At 43.1% G+C, this 22468-nt stretch overlaps 1 protein-coding gene and 1 non-coding gene across 2 annotated transcripts in view; one reads left to right on the top strand and one right to left on the bottom strand.

Moving 5' to 3' along the window:
• The window catches only part of LOC120026145 (A disintegrin and metalloproteinase with thrombospondin motifs 19-like), a 161022-nt gene that overhangs the window by 6509 nt on the left and 132045 nt on the right, over positions 1-22468 (bottom strand). The window contains exons 14-16 of the mRNA XM_038970966.1: positions 19986-20113; positions 6998-7118; positions 3601-3681 (exon numbers count right to left, since the gene is read on the bottom strand). Of these exons, the coding sequence (XP_038826894.1) occupies positions 3601-3681; positions 6998-7118; positions 19986-20113 (330 nt within the window). The remainder of the gene's footprint in view (positions 1-3600; positions 3682-6997; positions 7119-19985; positions 20114-22468) is intronic.
• On the top strand, positions 6090-6166 carry trnaa-agc. Its single transcript has one exon. It is a non-coding gene; the product is annotated as a tRNA-Ala (tRNA).

Here is a 22468-nt window from a genome sequence, read left to right as displayed (position 1 = left end):
AAGTAGAGAGGTGGGAGAAGTAGAGACTCTGGGGAAGTAGAGAGGAGGGGGAAGTAGAGAGGAGGGAGAAGTAGAGACTCTGGGGAAGTAGAGACTCTGGGGAAGTAGAGAGGCGGGAGAAGTAGAGACTCTGGGGAAGTAGAGAGGCGGGGGAAGTAGAGAGGCGGGGGAAGTAGAGACTCTGGGGAAGTAGAGAGGAGGGGGTAGTAGAGAGGAGGACAAAGTAGAGACTCTGGGGAAGTAGAGACTCTGGGGAAGTAGAGACTCTGGGGAAGTAGAGAGGAGGACAAAGTAGAGAGGCGGGAGAAGTAGAGACTCTGGGGAAGTAGAGGGGAGGGGGTAGTAGAGAGGAGGACAAAGTAGAGACTCTGGGGAAGTAGAGACTCTGGGGAAGTAGAGACTCTGGGGAAGTAGAGACTCTGGGGAAGTAGAGACTCTGGGGAAGTAGAGAGGAGGGGAAGTAGAGACATTGGGGAAGTAGAGACCTTGGGGAAGTAGAGAGGAGGGAGAAGTAGAGAGGAGGGAGAAGTAGAGAGGAGGGAGAAGTAGAGAGGAGGGAGAAGTAGAGAGGAGGGAGAAGTAGAGAGGAGGGAGAAGTAGAAACTCTGGGGAAGTAGAGACTCTGGAGAAGTAGAGAGGCGGGAGAAGTAGAGACTCTGGGGAAGTAGAGACTGGAGAAGTAGAGAGGCGGGAGAAGTAGAGACTCTGGGGAAGTAGAGACTCTGGGGAAGTAGAGACTCTGGGGAAGTAGAGAGGCGGGAGAAGTAGAGAGGAGGGGGAAGTAGAGAGGAGGGAAAGTAGAGACTCCTTTAAGCATCATTGTTTTTCAAGTACTAATGTCCCTGTTCCTCGGTGGCTTCAAAGCCTCTCATTGGCTAATACATAGCATCAGCAATCCATGGTTTATATACATCATTGGAGTCTACACATTCTGGGTGATACAATACAACGTCATCATCTCACTGGCTTCTTCTCTCATTGGCTATTGCTGATCACCTTTCTCAAAACTTGACGTTGCTCATCTCACACTAAGTAGAGGGTCTGGGGAAGTAGAGAGTCTGGGGAAGTAGAGAGTCTGGGGAAGTAGAGAGTCTGGGGAAGTAGAGACTCTGGGGAAGTAGAGACTCTGGGGAAGTAGAGAGGCGGGGGAAGTACCGAGACTGGGGAAGTACCGGCTCTGGGGAAGTACCGAGACTGGGGAAGTAGAGAGGAGGGGGAAGTAGAGAGGAGGGGGAAGTAGAGAGGAGGGGGAAGTAAAGACTCTGGGGAAGTAGAGAGGAGGGAGAAGTAGTGACTCTGGGGAAGTAGAGAGGACTGCCCCAACAGCCTCTCAGTGTAATCGAAGTGAGCCGCCTCGTGGTTCCTAATCACATGAAAGGCAGGAGTCAGGACGCTGGCAGGCAGGGGAGGAAAACAGTCAGGTTGAATCCCAAATGGCTATAAGTAGTGCACTACATAGGGAATAGGGTGCCACTTGAGACATATTATTCCCTGATAGCAGGCAGGTCTGCTGACACATATTAGACATATGGATACAGCACAGGGCTTGTGTTGTGTGGTTACACTAGGAGTCATCTGAAAGAGAGACATCTGAAAGACAGCCATATGAGAGATGAGAGGAGATGTGTGGAGCTGGGGAACTAATGCTCTCTCACTAAAGCTGGCTGAAGGACTAATCTGAGAGCAGTGGATTGGGCACGTGAAAGATGAGAGGAAATGTGGATGAGTTCAGGAAGTTAGTGAGACTCGAAAGCTGGGGGAGTAACGCTCTCTCACTAAAGCTGGGGGAAGGACTTATCTAAGAGAGAGTGGACTGGGCACATGAAAGATGAGAAGGGTGATCTCTGTATAGATGTGTAGGAGCTGGGGGAGTAATACCAGGCGTACACTACACGACTTTCAAAAGCTTAACATCGCTGAGCCTATCACATTAAACAAACGTCTTTCATTACGTTTTTTTTTGTCTTCCCAACGTAGTCGTGCACACACTAAACATTCTGGCAGATGGTGGTCACACACTATAGGTTCTTCAGTTGGTCGTGAGGATTCTGGAAACCCTGCTGTCTCGTGAAAACAATGATGTGATTAGATTGTGTAGCTATAACGAGCTGTGGCTCAAAGCAGCTTCAATACATTTCGAATTGAATAACATTGCTTGTGAACTTCAGAGTAAGCATACTAGTAGGCTAGTAGTAGTCATCACTCCTGCTCGAGAGTCCACCAATGATTTATTTATACACTAGATACCTAACAGCGCTGTTTTGAAGCCGATTCACCTCCATCTTGGCACTCCCCCAGTGTTGTAAAAAAAATATTTTGCCAGCTAGAGAAATGCATTTATTAATGTCTACATTGGTTTTACCATGATTATTCTATTACAGACACCTTAATGGATACTTTTAACATTATATTATGTGAGCTAAACATAAAAAAAGAAAATATATACAAAAACATTTTCCTTAAAGCATCATTTTCTTTTTAAGGACTGATGTCACTGTTCGTCGGTGGCTTCAAAGCCTCTCATTGGCTAATACATAGGTTCGTCGGTGGCTTCAAAGCCTCTCATTGGCTAATACATAGCATCAGCAATCCATGGTGTATATACATCATTGGAGACTACACATTCTGGGTGATGCGATACAACGTCATCATATCACTGTCTTCTTCTCTCATTGGCTATTGCTGATCACCTTTCTCAAAACTTGACGTTGCACACCTCACAATACAAGAGTGTTGCAGTATTTGTACCGATAAAATAAAACATGTTTGAAAATAACAGGACCTCTGGGACGACTCAAAGACGGGACCCTCAGATTGGCTCTCTGACCCGCTCACATTAAACGAGCGTCGGTGACGACCGTAACCCCAAGTAGGCAACGACATGGGGATTTTGTCTACGATCTCAAAAACTTGTCTGGGACAGCTAAATCGGGGCCAAAATCGTGCAGTGTACGCCCGGCTTAAGTGTTCTCTCTCTTCAGATGGGGAAGGACTGATCCAAGAGCAGCGACTTGAACGGACCAAGTGATGAGAGGAGTGGTTGAGAGGAGTGGTTGAGAGGAGTGGTTGAGAGGAGTGGTTGAGAGGAGTGGTTGAGAGGAGTGGTTGAGAGGAGTGGTTGAGAGGAGTGGTTGAGAGGAGTGGTTGAGAGGAGTGGTTGAGAGGAGTGGTTGAGAGGAGTGGTTGAGAGGAGTGGTGAGAGGAGTGGTTGAGAGGAGTGGTTGAGAGGAGTGGTTGAGAGGAGTGGTTGAGAGGAGTGGTTGAGAGGAGTGGTTGAGAGGAGTGGTTGAGAGGAGTGGTTGAGAGGAGTGATGAGAGGAGTGTTGAGAGGAGTGATGAGAGGTGCTCTCGCTGTAAAGCTGGATGAGGTGGCCATACGGATATATAGCCTACATCAATTGCAGTGCGGCCCTCTGGACTTCGGTGAAGAGAAAATGTGCTTCCCAGACAAAATGAGTTTGAGACACCTGCTATAGAATGTGTTATATTTAAAGTCAAATGGGCACTATATTAGAGACATACAAACGACTACTGCTAGATTCAAGAGAGTTGTTTGCTACTGTATCACCCTGTTCAAAGCAACAGCGGTCCGTATCTTACCCAAATAACTCTGTGCAGGCTTTTCCTCCACCACTCTGATTCTCCTGGCCCCTTTGGGGATGATCACAGCTTCCACATAGCCTGAGGGGAAAGAGGTGGAGAGAGAGAGAGAGTGAGAGGTAGAGAGAGAGAGAGAGAGAGGGGTAGAGAGAGAGAGAGAGAGAGGGGTAGAGAGAGATAAAGAGAGAGGTAGAGAGAGAGATGTAGAGAGAGGGAGAGAGATAAAGAGAGAGGTAGAGAGAGATAAAGAGAGAGGTAGAGAGAGAGGTAGAGAGAGATAAAGAGAGAGGTAGAGAGAGAGAGAGAGAGGTAGAGAGAGAGATAGAGAGATAAAGAGAGAGAGAGAGGTAGAGAGAGAGATAAAGAAAGAGGTAGAGAGAGAGAGAGATAAAGAGAGAGAGAGAGATAAAGAGAGAGGTAGAGAGAGAGAGAGATAAAGAGAGAGGTAGAGAGAGAGAGAGAGAGAGAGAGATAGAGATAGAGAGAGAGAGAGATAAAGAGAGAGAGAGAGAGAGATAAAGAGAGAGGTAGAGAAAGAGATATAAAGAGAGAGAGAGAGAGAGAGAGAGAGAGAGAGAGAGACAGGCTGAGTGACCACCGATTGGCAATAGAAACCGGCAGACATAAAAAGACATGGCTACCCAAAGAGGAGCGTGTATGTGGTCACTGCACGACAGGGGAGGTAGAAACAGAGATGCACTTTCTCCTTTACTGTGATAAATATTCCTCACCAAGAGATTCATTATTCACAGAAATGACTACATTTATTCCAAATTTTAACTTATTAAACCCAGAGGAAAAACTAAAAATACTCATGGGCGAAGGAGCAATGGCTCCTCTTGCAGCCAAATATGTATTTGCCTGCCATAGCCTGAGGGACACTGAATAATAACATCTGCATAGTAAGCAGTAACTTACTTATTATGACTGTTATTGTTATTACTGTTATTGTTATTACTATTATTATTGTTGTTTATCATTCCAAATAGTAGTGGTATGGGTGGTAATGGTAATGATAGCAGTTTAATGATGGTGGTGGTGATAGTGGTGGTAATGATGATAGTAGTTGTAGTACCGATGTAATGGTGAAGATGACCGTTATTTAGTTATAAGTTAGTTATAGTTTATTTTTTTATTTTTTTTATTACAATGTATATTGTATATTGTATACATTGTTGCTTTGGCAATATTGACACAATGTTTTTCATGCCAATAAAGCAGCTTGAATTTGAATTTGAGAGAGATAAAGAGAGAGGTAGAGAGAGAGAGATAAAGAGAGAGGTAGAGGTAGAGAGAGAGAGAGAGAGGTAGAGAGAGAGAGATATGTAGAGAGAGAGAGAGATAAAGAGAGAGAGAGAGAGGTAGAGAGAGAGAGAGAGAGAGAGAGAGAGATGGGGTGGGGTGGGTAGAGAGAGAGAGAGAGAAGAGATGGGGTGGGTAGAGAGAGAGAGAGAGAAGAGATGGGGTGGGTAGAGAGAGAGAGAGAGAGATAGAGAGAGATAAAGAGAGAGGTAGAGAGAGAGAGATAGAGAGGTAGAGAGAGAGAGGTAGAGAGAGAGAGGGAGATAAAGAGAGAGGTAGAGAGAGAGAGAGAGATAAAGAGAGAGGTAGAGAGAGAGCGAGAGATAAAGAGAGAGGTAGAGAGAGAGAGAGAGAGAGAGCAAGAGATAAAGAGAGAGGTAGAGAGAGAGAGAGATGGGGGGGGGGGGGGGGGGGGGGGTAGGTGGTAGGGATGTAACTGTACGGTTGTTGGGTCCATGCCTGCACTAGAACTATCTAGCTCACTAGTATCATGTGTACATGTAACGTACAGTTCAGTCACTTCACTTCTAAGAGAGCCAGATAGGGTTGACTGGAAGAGCTACAGTACTGTACTGTGTGTTCGTGTGTGTCTCTACCCCCTGTGCTCGTGATCACAGGCCGTGAATGGATCTATGTGTGGGGTCCCCCTGTGACCTAACTGATGGTCACAGTTAGCCTAGCGTGGTCCGGGGAGCTTGAGTACGTATGAATGAGATCCGTTCAAGGTCGAGAAGGTGTTCCTCACCGTTGCCGAGCCATAGCCATTCATCACACGGATGTTGACATTGTCGCTGTGTTATCTGAACTTGCTTTGAAGTAGTATTCAAAAGGGTGATTTGTAAACTTTGTCCAGTCTTTAAGATACAGCTTAGTGCTGATTCAGGGTCCGTGCAGGAGAGGCTGGGTCCTTTTTTTGGGGGGGGGGAGCAGAAAATAACTCTGCAAGTAATGAATGACCTCACTAAAAAACTGTCCGTTTGTGACGTGAGAGATACACATCCTGTTTGACTGATACGTTTGATACTTAACTGTGTCTCTTGTGAATAATGATGAGTTTTAATAATCGGACCCCGTGTGAAAAAAAGAGAAGAGCTGTAATTCCTTCCTCTTTTCTCTCGCTCTCTCCTTGGGCTGTGGTAAACCTTTATTGGTAGTAATAATAATGTCATTACTTTTTCCCCCGTACTGGTACCATGTGGCTCAGTTGGTAGAGCATGACACTAGCAATGCCAGGGTTGTGGGTTCAATTCCCACTGGGGGACCAGTATGGGGGGAAAAAAACAAAAAAAATGTTTTCTCACTACTGTAAGTAACTCTGGATAAGAGCATCTGCTAAATGACTTAAATGTAAAAATGATTATAGAGCATTATAAACTGGGTGGGTCAGGCCCTGAATGCTGATTGGCTGACAGCCGTGGTATATCAGACTGTATACCATGGGTATGACAAAACATTTATTTGTACTGCTCTAGTTACGTTGGTAATCAGTTTATAATAGCAATAAGGCACCTCGGGGGTTTGTGATATATGGCCAATATACCCCTGCTAAGGGCTGTATCCAGGCACTCCGCGTTGCGTCGTGCCCAAGAACAGCCCTTAGCCGTGGTATATTGGCCATATACCACACCCCCCGGGCCTTATTGCTTAAACATGCAGCCAATATGTTTTAACCAACAAGCTACAATAGAAAGTGATGAATGATCCATAAAAGTTCAATCAAAGTTCCATCCAACTTGGATGTAAATCATTTAGGGAGTTTATCAACAGTAATTCAACACTTCATTCAAATTTTAAGAACATTCCCTGTAATAGCGCTACAGCTTGTTAGGAGATAAAGTCCAGTTCTGTGAGACTCTCTAAGACAAACCGAGGGAGATTGGCAGCCAGAGGTAACGTTACAGTATACGCAGCAGTTGCTGCAGTCATTTTGAAGATTCCCCTAGGTACAGATCTTAGATCAGCTTCCTCTTCCCCGAATCCTAACCTTAACCATTAGTGGGGGAAAATGCTAAACTGACACAAGATCAGCGTCTAGGGGCAAGGTTGCCCTAAACCTACTGAGGAGGGGTGAGTGAGGGTACTGACGGTACAGTACCTGCTCCTTTGGTGTGGTTGAAGTCCCCCTTGATGACCTTACAAGACTTGCCATTGCCGTTACACATCCCACAGTGGTCCTCTCTTGCCATCGAACTCAGGATCCGGTCACAGCCCACTTTCTAGACAACAACACAATACACCTCAGGTTAACAACATTCTCACATTGTAGATAATACAGTTAAACAGAAATAAAGCTTAAAATGATGTTGAACTTTGATGACGGGGGGGGGGGCAGTGGTGGTTTAAAAAAAGGTTTGATCGACTGTTGATTGACAGTCTAGTCCGGGTGCTTTGGAGAACTTGGACAATATGCAGAAACATTCAGTAAAACTGAACTGGCCATTCATTATGTCTACATACTACTGTCTACATACTACTGTCTACACACTACTGTCTACATACTACTGTCTACATACTACTGTCTACATACTACTGTCTACATACTACTGTCTACACACTACTGTCTACATACTACTGTCTACATACTACTGTCTACATACTACTGTCTACACACTACTGTCTACACACTACTGTCTACACACTACTGTCTACATACTACTGTCTACACACTACTGTCTACACACTACTGTCTACACACTACTGTCTACACACTACTGTCTACACACTACTGTCTACATACTACTGTCTACACACTACTGTCTACACACTACTGTCTACACACTACTGTCTACACACTACTGTCTACACACTACTGTCTACATACTACTGTCTACACACTACTGTCTACACACTACTGTCTACACACTACTGTCTACATACTACTGTCTACATAATACTGTCTACACACTACTGTCTACACACTACTGTCTACACACTACTGTCTACATACTACTGTCTACACACTACTGTCTACACACTACTGTCTACATACTACTGTCTACACACTACTGTCTACACACTACTGTCTACACACTACTGTCTACACACTACTGTCTACACGCTGTCTACATACTACTGTCTACACACTACTGTCTACATACTACTGTCTACACACTACTGTCTACATACTACTGTCTACACACTACTGTCTACACACTACTGTCTACACACTACTGTCTACACACTACTGTCTACATACTACTGTCTACATACTACTGTCTACACACTACTGTCTACACACTACTGTCTACACACTACTGTCTACACACTACTGTCTACATACTACTGTCTACATACTACTGTCTACATAATACTGTCTACACACTACTGTCTACATAATACTGTCTACACGCTGTCTACACACTACTGTCTACATACTACTGTCTACACGCTGTCTACACACTACTGTCTACACACTACTGTCTACACGCTGTCTACATACTACTGTCTACACACTACTGTCTACACGCTGTCTACATACTACTGTCTACATACTACTGTCTACATACTACTGTCTACACACTACTGTCTACATACTACTGTCTACACACTACTGTCTACATACTACTGTCTACACACTACTGTCTACATAATATTGTCTACACACTACTGTCTACACACTACTGTCTACATACTACGGTCTACATACTACGGTCTACATAATACTGTCTACACACTACTGTCTACATAATACTGTCTACACACTACTGTCTACACACTACTGTCTACACACTACTGTCTACATACTACTGTCTACACACTACTGTCTACATAATACTGTCTACACTACTGTCTACACACTACTGTCTACACACTACTGTCTACACACTACTGTCTACACACTACTGTCTACACACTACTGTCTACATACTACTGTCTACACACTACTGTCTACATACTACTGTCTACATACTACTGTCTACACACTACTGTCTACATACTACTGTCTACATACTACTGTCTACACACTACTGTCTACATACTACTGTCTACATAATACTGTCTACACACTACTGTCTACATAATACTGTCTACATACTACTGTCTACATACTACTGTCTACATACTACTGTCTACATACTACTGTCTACACACTACTGTCTACATACTACTGTCTACATAATACTGTCTACACACTACTGTCTACATAATACTGTCTACATACTACTGTCTACATAATACTGTCTACATACTACTGTCTACACACTACTGTCTACACACTACTGTCTACATAATACTGTCTACACACTACTGTCTACATACTACTGTCTACACACTACTGTCTACATACTACTGTCTACACACTACTGTCTACATACTACTGTCTACACACTACTGTCTACACACTACTGTCTACATACTACTGTCTACACACTACTGTCTACATACTACTGTCTACACACTACTGTCTACATAATATTGTCTACACACTACTGTCTACACACTACTGTCTACATACTACGGTCTACATACTACGGTCTACATAATACTGTCTACACACTACTGTCTACATAATACTGTCTACACACTACTGTCTACACACTACTGTCTACACACTACTGTCTACATACTACTGTCTACACACTACTGTCTACATAATACTGTCTACACTACTGTCTACACACTACTGTCTACACACTACTGTCTACACACTACTGTCTACACACTACTGTCTACACACTACTGTCTACATACTACTGTCTACACACTACTGTCTACATACTACTGTCTACATACTACTGTCTACACACTACTGTCTACATACTACTGTCTACATACTACTGTCTACACACTACTGTCTACATACTACTGTCTACATAATACTGTCTACACACTACTGTCTACATAATACTGTCTACATACTACTGTCTACATACTACTGTCTACATACTACTGTCTACATACTACTGTCTACACACTACTGTCTACATACTACTGTCTACATAATACTGTCTACACACTACTGTCTACATAATACTGTCTACATACTACTGTCTACATAATACTGTCTACATACTACTGTCTACACACTACTGTCTACACACTACTGTCTACATAATACTGTCTACACACTACTGTCTACATACTACTGTCTACACACTACTGTCTACATACTACTGTCTACACACTACTGTCTACATACTACTGTCTACACACTACTGTCTACATAATACTGTCTACACACTACTGTCTACACACTACTGTCTACATACTACTGTCTACACACTACTGTCTACACACTACTGTCTACACACTACTGTCTACACACTACTGTCTACACACTACTGTCTACACACTACTGTCTACATACTACTGTCTACATACTACTGTCTACACACTACTGTCTACACACTACTGTCTACACACTACTGTCTACACACTACTGTCTACACACTACTGTCTACACAATACTGTCTACATACTACTGTCTACATACTACTGTCTACATACTACTGTCTACATACTACTGTCTACATTATACTGTCTACACACTACTGTCTACATACTACTGTCTACATACTACTGTCTACACACTACTGTCTACATACTACTGTCTACATACTACTGTCTACACACTACTGTCTACACACTACTGTCTACATACTACTGTCTACACACTACTGTCTACATACTACTGTCTACATACTACTGTCTACACACTACTGTCTACATACTACTGTCTACACACTACTGTCTACATACTACTGTCTACACAATACTGTCTACACACTACTGTCTACATACTACTGTCTACATACTACTGTCTACACACTACTGTCTACACACTACTGTCTACATAATACTGTCTACATACTACTGTCTACATACTACTGTCTACACACTACTGTCTACATAATACTGTCTACATAATACTGTCTACATACTACTGTCTACACACTACTGTCTACACACTACTGTCTACACACTACTGTCTACACACTACTGTCTACACACTACTGTCTACATACTACTGTCTACATACTACTGTCTACACACTACTGTCTACATAATACTGTCTACACACTACTGTCTACATACTACTGTCTACACACTACTGTCTACATACTACTGTCTACACACTACTGTCTACATAATACTGTCTACATACTACTGTCTACATACTACTGTCTACACACTACTGTCTACATAATACTGTCTACATACTACTGTCTACATACTACTGTCTACACACTACTGTCTACATAATACTGTCTACACACTACTGTCTACATACTACTGTCTACATACTACTGTCTACATACTACTGTCTACATACTACTGTCTACATACTACTGTCTACACACTACTGTCTACACACTACTGTCTACACACTACTGTCTACATACTACTGTCTACATACTACTGTCTACATACTACTGTCTACACACTACTGTCTACACAATACTGTCTACACACTACTGTCTACATAATACTGTCTACATAATACTGTCTACATACTACTGTCTACATACTACTGTCTACACACTACTGTCTACACACTACTGTCTACACACTACTGTCTACATACTACTGTCTACACACTACTGTCTACATACTACTGTCTACATACTACTGTCTACATACTACTGTCTACACACTACTGTCTACACACTACTGTCTACACACTACTGTCTACACACTACTGTCTACATAATACTGTCTACATACTACTGTCTACATACTACTGTCTACACACTGTCTACATACTACTGTCTACACACTACTGTCTACATACTACTGTCTACATACTACTGTCTACATACTACTGTCTACACACTACTGTCTACATACTACTGTCTACATAATACTGTCTACACACTACTGTCTACACACTACTGTCTACATACTACTGTCTACACACTACTGTCTACATACTACTGTCTACATACTACTGTCTACATAATACTGTCTACATACTACTGTCTACACACTACTGTCTACACACTACTGTCTACATACTACTGTCTACATACTACTGTCTACACACTACTGTCTACATACTACTGTCTACATACTACTGTCTACATACTACTGTCTACACACTACTGTCTACACACTACTGTCTACACACTACTGTCTACATACTACTGTCTACACACTACTGTCTACATACTACTGTCTACACACTACTGTCTACACACTACTGTCTACATACTACTGTCTACACACTACTGTCTACATACTACTGTCTACATAATACTGTCTACATACTACTGTCTACATAATACTGTCTACACACTACTGTCTACACACTACTGTCTACACACTACTGTCTACATACTACTGTCTACATACTACTGTCTACATACTACTGTCTACATACTACTGTCTACATACTACTGTCTACACACTACTGTCTACATACTACTGTCTACATACTACTGTCTACATACTACTGTCTACATAATACTGTCTACACACTACTGTCTACATACTACTGTCTACACACTACTGTCTACATACTACTGTCTACATACTACTGTCTACACACTACTGTCTACATAATACTGTCTACATACTACTGTCTACATACTACTGTCTACATAATACTGTCTACACACTACTGTCTACACACTACTGTCTACACACTACTGTCTACACACTACTGTCTACATACTACTGTCTACATACTACTGTCTACACACTACTGTCTACACACTACTGTCTACACACTACTGTCTACACACTACTGTCTACATACTACTGTCTACATACTACTGTCTACATACTACTGTCTACATACTACTGTCTACATACTACTGTCTACATACTACTGTCTACATAATACTGTCTACACACTACTGTCTACATACTACTGTCTACACACTACTGTCTACATACTACTGTCTACATACTACTGTCTACACACTACTGTCTACATAATACTGTCTACACACTACTGTCTACATACTACTGTCTACATACTACTGTCTACATACTACTGTCTACACACTACTGTCTACATACTACTGTCTACACACTACTGTCTACACACTACTGTCTACACACTACTGTCTACACACTACTGTCTACATACTACTGTCTACATACTACTGTCTACACACTACTGTCTACATACTACTGTCTACATACTACTGTCTACATACTACTGTCTACATACTACTGTCTACACACTACTGTCTACACACTACTGTCTACACACTACTGTCTACACACTACTGTCTACATAATACTGTCTACATACTACTGTCTACATACTACTGTCTACACACTACTGTCTACATACTACTGTCTACACACTACTGTCTACATACTACTGTCTACATACTACTGTCTACACACTACTGTCTACATACTACTGTCTACATACTACTGTCTACATACTACTGTCTACATAATACTGTCTACACACTACTGTCTACATACTACTGTCTACACACTACTGTCTACATACTACTGTCTACATACTACTGTCTACACACTACTGTCTACACAATACTGTCTACACACTACTGTCTACACACTACTGTCTACATACTACTGTCTACACACTACTGTCTACACACTACTGTCTACACACTACTGTCTACACACTACTGTCTACATACTACTGTCTACATACTACTGTCTACACACTACTGTCTACACACTACTGTCTACATACTACTGTCTACACACTACTGTCTACATACTACTGTCTACACACTACTGTCTACATACTACTGTCTACATACTACTGTCTACACACTACTGTCTACACACTACTGTCTACACACTACTGTCTACACACTACTGTCTACATACTACTGTCTACATACTACTGTCTACATACTACTGTCTACACACTACTGTCTACATAATACTGTCTACACACTACTGTCTACATACTACTGTCTACACACTACTGTCTACATACTACTGTCTACATACTACTGTCTACATACTACTGTCTACATAATACTGTCTACACACTACTGTCTACACACTACTGTCTACACACTACTGTCTACACACTACTGTCTACACACTACTGTCTACACACTACTGTCTACACACTACTGTCTACATACTACTGTCTACACACTACTGTCTACACACTACTGTCTACACACTACTGTCTACATACTACTGTCTACACACTACTGTCTACATACTACTGTCTACACGCTAATGTCTACATAATACTGTCTACATAATACTGTCTACATAATACTGTCTACACACTACTGTCTACACACTACTGTCTACACACTACTGTCTACACACTACTGTCTACATACTACTGTCTACATAATACTGTCTACACACTACTGTCTACACACTACTGTCTACACACTACTGTCTACACACTACTGTCTACATACTACTGTCTACATACTACTGTCTACACACTACTGTCTACATAATACTGTCTACATAATACTGTCTACACACTACTGTCTACATACTACTGTCTACATAATACTGTCTACACACTACTGTCTACATACTACTGTCTACACAATACTGTCTACATACTACTGTCTACATACTACTGTCTACATACTACTGTCTACATACTACTGTCTACATACTACTGTCTACATAATACTGTCTACATACTACTGTCTACATACTACTGTCTACATAATACTGTCTACATACTACTGTCTACATAATACTGTCTACATACTACTGTCTACACACTACTGTCTACATACTACTGTCTACACACTACTGTCTACATACTACTGTCTACATACTACTGTCTACATACTACTGTCTACATACTACTGTCTACACACTACTGTCTACACAATACTGTCTACATACTACTGTCTACATACTACTGTCTACATACTACTGTCTACACACTACTGTCTACACACTACTGTCTACACACTACTGTCTACACACTACTGTCTACATAATACTGTCTACATACTACTGTCTACATACTACTGTCTACACACTACTGTCTACACACTACTGTCTACACACTACTGTCTACATACTACTGTCTACACACTACTGTCTACACACTACTGTCTACACACTACTGTCTACACACTACTGTCTACACACTACTGTCTACACACTACTGTCTACACACTACTGTCTACACACTACTGTCTACATACTACTGTCTACATACTACTGTCTACACACTACTGTCTACACACTACTGTCTACACACTACTGTCTACACACTACTGTCTACACACTACTGTCTACACACTACTGTCTACACACTACTGTCTACACACTACTGTCTACACACTACTGTCTACACACTACTGTCTACACACTACTGTCTACATACTACTGTCTACATACTACTGTCTACATACTACTGTGTACATAATACTGTCTACACACTACTGTCTACACACTACTGTCTACACACTACTGTCTACATACTACTGTCTACATAATACTGTCTACATACTACTGTCTACATACTACTGTCTACACACTACTGTCTACATACTACTGTCTACATACTACTGTCTACACACTACTGTCTACACACTACTGTCTACATAATACTGTCTACATAATACTGTCTACATAATACTGTCTACATACTACTGTCTACACACTACTGTCTACATAATACTGTCTACATACTACTGTCTACATAATACTGTCTACATACTACTGTCTACACACTACTGTCTACATACTACTGTCTACACACTACTGTCTACACACTACTGTCTACATACTACTGTCTACATACTACTGTCTACACACTACTGTAATCTCAGACAGGCCTTGACATATGTTTGTACAATAGGAGACTACTTTGGATGGAGGGCTGATTTGGGCCGGTGGTGGGTGATAGAGAAGTATAATGTAGGCCAGCATCTGTTTATGTGTATTGTACATCCCAGTTTAGCCAGGGGTGTATTCACTAGGAACCAAACGGGCCCAGTTTAGCCAGGGGTGTATTCACTAGGAACCAAACGGGCCCAGTTTAGCTAGGGGTGTATTCACTAGGAACCAAACGGGCCCAGTTTAGCTAGGGGTGTATTCACTAGGAACCAAAGGGGCCAGTTTAGCCAGGGGTGTATTCACTAGGAACCAAACGGGCCCAGTTTAGCCAGGGGTGTATTCACTAGGAACCAAACGGGCCCAGTTTAGCTAGGGGTGTATTCACTAGGAACCAAACAGGCCCAGTTTAGCTAGGGGTGTATTCACTAGGAACCAAACGGGCCCAGTTTAGCCAGGGGTGTATTCACTAGGAACCAAACGGGCCCAGTTTAGCTAGGGGTGTATTCACTAGGAACCAAACGGGCCCAGTTTAGCTAGGGGTGTATTCACTAGGAACCAAACGGGCCCAGTTTAGCTAGGGGTGTATTCACTAGGAACCAAACGGGCCCAGTTTAGCCAGGGGTGTATTCACTAGGAACCAAACGGGCCCAGTTTAGCCAGGGGTGTATTCACTAGGAACCAAACGGGACCAGTTTAGCTAGGGGTGTATTCACTAGGAACCAAACGGGACCAGTTTAGCTAGGGGTGTATTCACTAGGAACCAAACGGGCCCAGTTTAGCCAGGGGTGTATTCACTAGGAACCAAACGGGCCCAGTTTAGCCAGGGGTGTATTCACTAGGAACCAAACGGGCCCAGTTTAGCCAGGGGTGTATTCACTAGGAACCAAACGGGCCCAGTTTAGCCAGGGGTGTATTCACTAGGAACCAAACGGAACCAGTTTTTCCAGAACCTTCACTAACCCAATTCAGGTGAACAGACGGTACTATGGTCAGCAGATAGTACTATGGTGAGCAGACAGTATTATGGAGACAGTACTATGGTGATCAGACAGTACTATGGTGATCAGACAGTACTATGGTCAGCAGACAGTACTATGGTGAGCAGACAGTACTATGGTCAGCAGACAGTACTATGGTGAGCAGACAGTACTATGGTGAGCAGACAGTACTATGGTGAGCAGACAGTACTATGGTGAGCAGACAGTACTATGGTGAGCAGACAGTACTATGGTCAACAGACATTACTATGGTCAGCAGACAGTACTATGGTGATCAGACAGTACTATGGTGAGCAGACAGTACTATGGTGAGCAGACAGTACTATGGTCAGCAGACAGTACTATGGTGAGCAGACAGTACTATGGTCAGCAGACAGTACTATGGTGAGCAGACAGTACTATGGTGAGCAGACAGTACTATGGTGATCAGACAGTACTATGGTCAGCAGACAGTACTATGGTGATCAGACAGTACTATGGTGAGCAGACAGTACTATGGTGAGCAGACAGTACTATGGTGATCAGACAGTACTATGGTGAGCAGACAGTACTATGGTCAGCAGACAGTACTATGGTGATCAGACAGTACTATGGAGACAGTACTATGGTGATCAGACAGTACTATGGTCAGCAGACAGTACTATGGTCAGCAGACAGTACTATGGTGAGCAGACAGTACTATGGTGAGCAGACAGTACTATGGTCAGCAGACAGTACTATGGTGAGCAGACAGTACTATGGTGAGCAGACAGTACTATGGTGATCAGACAGTACTATGGTCAGCAGACAGTACTATGGTGATCAGACAGTACTATGGTGAGCAGACAGTACTATGGTGATCAGACAGTACTATGGTGAGCAGACAGTACTATGGTCAGCAGACAGTACTATGGTCAGCAGACAGTACTATGGTGATCAGACAGTACTATGGAGACAGTACTATGGTGAGCAGACAGTACTATGGTCAGCAGACAGTACTATGGTCAGCAGACAGTACTATGGTGAGCAGACAGTACTATGGTGAGCAGACAGTACTATGGTCAGCAGACAGTACTATGGTCAGCAGACAGTACTATGGTCAGCAGACAGTACTATGGTCAGCAGACAGTACTATGGTCAGCAGACAGTACTATGGTCAGCAGACAGTACTATGGTCAGCAGACAGTACTATGGTCAGCAGACAGTACTATGGTGAGCAGACAGTACTATGGGGATCAGACAGTACTATGGTCAGCAGACAGTACTATGGTGAGCAGACAGTACTATGGTGAGCAGACAGTACTATGCAATAGGGGCAGCAGGTAGCCTAATGGTTAGAGTGTGGGGCCAGTAACTGAAAGGTTGCTGGATTGAATCCCAGAGCAGACCAGGTAAAAATCTGTCATTCTACCCCTGAACAAGGCAGTTAACCCAATGCTCCCCGGTAGGCCGTCATTGAAAATAAGAATTTGTTCATTACTGACTTGCCTAGTTTATTTTTATTTTTTTAACCTTTATTAATGTCAAAAGAAATATGTAGCTGGAGAGCAGATTCTTTTGACCAAGTGCCAGCAGTTCACAGATGGGCCATCCGTGTGTCAGAGAGGATGATGGGGGTGTGCTGGGGCTTGGGCCACGACCTACTCTGGGAGCGTGGAAACATCCTTACAACGCCAGGGCAACATATTACTTTGTTTCTCTCTCTCTCTCTCTCTCTCTCTCTCTCTCTCTCTCTCTCTCTCTCTCTCTCTCTCTCTCTCTCTCTCTCTCTCTCTCTCTCTCTCTCTCTCTCTCTCTCTCTCTGTCTGACTGACTGACTGTCTGACTGTCTGTCTGACTGTCTGTCTGCCTCTCTCTCTGTCTGCCTTTCTCTCTGTCTGCCTTTCTCTCTGTCTGCCTTTCTCTCTGTCTGCCTCTCTCTCTGTATGCCTCTCTCTCTGTCTGCCTCTCTCTCTGTCTGCCTTTCTCTCTGTCTGCCTCTCTCTCTGTCTGTCTGTCTGACTGTCTGACTGTCTGTCTGACTGTCTGCCTTTCTCTCTGTCTGCCTTTCCCTCTCTCTGCCTTTCTCTCTGTCTGCCTTTCTCTCTGCCTGCCTTTCTCTCTGTCTGCCTCTCTCTCTCTGTCTGCCTCTCTCTCTCTGTCTGCCTTGCTCTCTGTCTGCCTTTCCCTCTCTCTGCCTTTCTCTCTGTCTGCCTTTCTCTCTGCCTGCCTTTCTCTCTGCCTGCCTTTCTCTCTGTCTGCCTCTCTCTCTCTCTGTCTGTCCCTCTTTTGCTCTCTCTCTCTCTTTCTTGCGTGCTCTCTCTCTATCATGTCTGTCTGCCTGTCTCTTGTTTGCGCTCTATCGCTCTCTCTCTCTCTTCCTCTCTCGCTCTCTCTCTCTCTTCCTCTCTCGCTCTCTTCCTCTCTCTCTCTCTCTCTCTTCCCCTCTCTCTCTTCCTCTCTCTCTCTTCCTCTCTCTCTCTTTTCATCTCTCTCCAGCCCAGATAGCAGGAAATAATCCCCGCAAATCATCCCTGTGTTTTCTGAAATATTCCCCAGTTGTCTATTTTTCTACCAGAGAAAGAGGTTCTGGTCATTGGAGCGATTGTCTGTCTACTGAAGGCACGTTCCCCTGCTCCTGGGAGTGCAGTCAACATAATGGAGGGTGGCCGTGGGGCTCCGCCGATAACAATGGGTCTGTGACCCAAATGGCACACTATTCCCTACACAGTGCACTACTTTTGACCAAAGCCCCATGGGCCCTGGTAAAAACAAGTGTGCACTAAATAGAGAATAGGGCACCATTTTGGGTCAGTGATTTAAGCACCATTTATTTTCTTGCTGGACTTGACATTGAAGACTTTGTTTGGAAGGATACATGGAATGTGTATTTTGTGGTATTAAAAAAATATGTGTTGGGGAAACAGCTTGGAAAATGACTTTCTATTTCTGCAATATGGAACATTTTTCACAGTTTTGCTGTCCAAGAACTGTGACATCAGATCAGACTAACCTGCATCAGAGACGTCAGAAAAAAAGTTTTGTTGCTTGAGATGGCTGCAAGTAACACTTACAAAAAATCTCCAGCGCTTTGGGTTTTGTGTGCCATTAAGAGATGCAAAACTTCCAGCTTTATTTAGAACTATATTGTGTGAATCTACCATAGAATTACTGAAAATGTAGAACACACTGGAACCTAACTAGTCCCCTGTCACATGACTGGTGTACCTGACAAGTCCCCTGTCACATGACATGTAGTTTCCCCTAGGTACAGATCTAGGATCAGCTTCCCCTGCCCCAATCCTAACCTTAACCATTAGTGGGGATATGCACTGACCCAAGATCAGCGTCTAGGGGCAACTTCACATGACTGGTGTACCTGAAAAGTCCCCTGTCACATGACTGGTGTACCTGACATGTCCCATTGGCACATAGGCCAGACTCCTGAGAGCCGCAGGAGGTTCCATCCAGCACCTTCTCAGCCAGGAGGCGGGGTTGCTCTTTCCCTGTGGAGGAACAGAACAGTGTACATGGCCTCTCTGGAAGAGAGAGAGGGGAGGGGAGGAGAGAGAGGAGGAGAGCGAGGAGGAGGGAGGGAGGGGAGAGGAAGAGAGAGGATATGGGGAGGAGACGTGGAGACAAGTAAGAGGGGATAGGAGGTGGGGGTTGGGGAGAGTGGAGAGGAGAGGGTGCCATTTAATGTAAAGTAGTGCACCATATAAAGAATAGGGTGCCATTTAATGTAAAGTAGTGCACCATATAAGGAATAGGGTGCCATTTAATGTAAAGTAGGTTACCATATAGAGAATAGGGTGCCATTTAATGTAAAGTAGGTCACCATATAGAGAATATCCTATCCTAGAATTTCCGAACCTATCAGATCCTATCCTTTGATATCATATTACCATGCTCTATCATTTTGACCCCTACACAACCCCATCATTACCCATACACAACACCTACATGACCTCATCTTGACGTTCATGCCCGATACCATATCTATTAGCTTTGAACTACTACACTCAGGAAAGAAAGGTGCTATCTACAACCTAAAAGGGTTCTTTGGCTGTCCCCTTTGAAGAACCCTTTTTGGTTCCAGGTAGAACCCTTTTGGCTTCCATGTTTCTAAGAGTGTACCACAGATATTTGTGTTAAGGCATATGATATCATATTACCATGCTCTATGTTCATGACCGTGACACGACTCCATTGTGACCTTCATGACAACCAGGTAAAAATACGTTCAACCCAGACATCTCAGCAAGTTACATTTTAGAGGTCAGACACGCCAGAGATCGAACGGTTAAAAGCAGCGTGTGGCTGCAATGTGTTAGCTATCACCTGCTGGGTGATGACAAACATTGTTTGGCTGTTTGGGCCGTTTTAACATGTAGAATCGTTGGAAAATGAACAGAAATTGACGGCTGATATTCAGAGGCGATAGAACGGCCAACTGCAGATTTCAGCCGTTAGTCTCCACGGCGTGTCTGAGCTCATGCAGCCGTTAGTCTCCACGGCGTGTCTGAGCTCATGCAGCCGTTAGTCTCCACGGCGTGTCTGAGCTCATGCAGCCGTTAGTCTCCACGGCGTGTCTGAGCTCATGCAGCCGTTAGTCTCCACGGCGTGTCTGAGCTCATGCAGCCGTTAGTCTCCACGGCGTGTCTGAGCTCATGCAGCCGTTAGTCTCCACAGCATGTCTGAGCTCATGCAGCCGTTAGTCTCCACGGCGTGTCTGAGCTCATGCAGCTCTGTTATCTCTGGGGTTTAAACACACTGACTAAATGTTGGTGAATAATAAAACTGGATTGGATGCATCATTTATAAAAAAAACATTTGGTGACACTTTCTGTTTTCTATGGATAACTTCTTCATGATGTTTTAGAAGCACATTTATAACACATTAGGAACTATGCATAACACATTATAATGCATGGCATAGACGCACATTCATAACACATTATAATGCATGGCATAGACGCACATTCATAACACATTATAATGCATGGCATAGACGCACATTTATAACACATTATAATGCATGGCATTTATAACACATTATAATGCATGGCATAGACGCACATTTATAACACATTATAATGCATGGCATAGACGCACATTCATAACACATTATAATGCATGGCATAGACGCACATTTATAACACATTATAATGCATGGCATAGACGCACATTTATAACACATTATAATGCATGGCATAGACGCAAATTAGATTTTTCACAGACAATCTTTGATCAATGTGCAAATTCTAGGTTTCTATTCTGAGAAACCTAAAATACTAAACATTGTATTGACATTTACAGGTTTACATCAGGGCTCTCCCGGAGATCAACCATCCTGTAGGTGTCACTCCAACCCCAATCTAGTGCACCCGATTCTAATAATTAGCTGGTTGATAAGCTGTATCAAGTTAGTTACAAATGGGGTTGGAGCGAAAACTTACAGGAGAGCTCTCCGGGAACAGAGAGCCCTGGGTTACACGATACCTTTAGGTGGTGGACTGACTCCATACTAAGATATCTATAGGACTAGGAGGGCCTACTGTGCAGCCTGCATGCAACAAGTGTGTATATGTTTTCGAAACAAGATAAATATGCAGGGTTTAAAGGGGCAATCTGCAATTGGTACATGTATTTTTGAATTAAAATGTTGATCTCATCAATGGTTAGTCCTTGTATCCATATGTCACACCCTGATCTGTTTCACCTGTCTTTGTGCTTGTCTCCACCCCTCTCCAGCTGTTGCCCATCTTCCCCATTATCCCCTGGGTATTTATACCTGTGTTCTCTGTTTGTCTGTTACCAGTTCTTTTTGTCTGTCAAGCATATCAGCATTTTTCCCCTTGCTCCTTTCTTTTTCTATAGTTCCTGTTTTCTAG

This window comes from Salvelinus namaycush, chromosome 31 (assembly GCF_016432855.1).
Source record: "Salvelinus namaycush isolate Seneca chromosome 31, SaNama_1.0, whole genome shotgun sequence".
NCBI lineage: Eukaryota > Metazoa > Chordata > Actinopteri > Salmoniformes > Salmonidae > Salvelinus > Salvelinus namaycush.
Note: the sequence above shows the minus strand (reverse complement) of the source record. Positions and strands in the feature narration are given on the sequence as shown.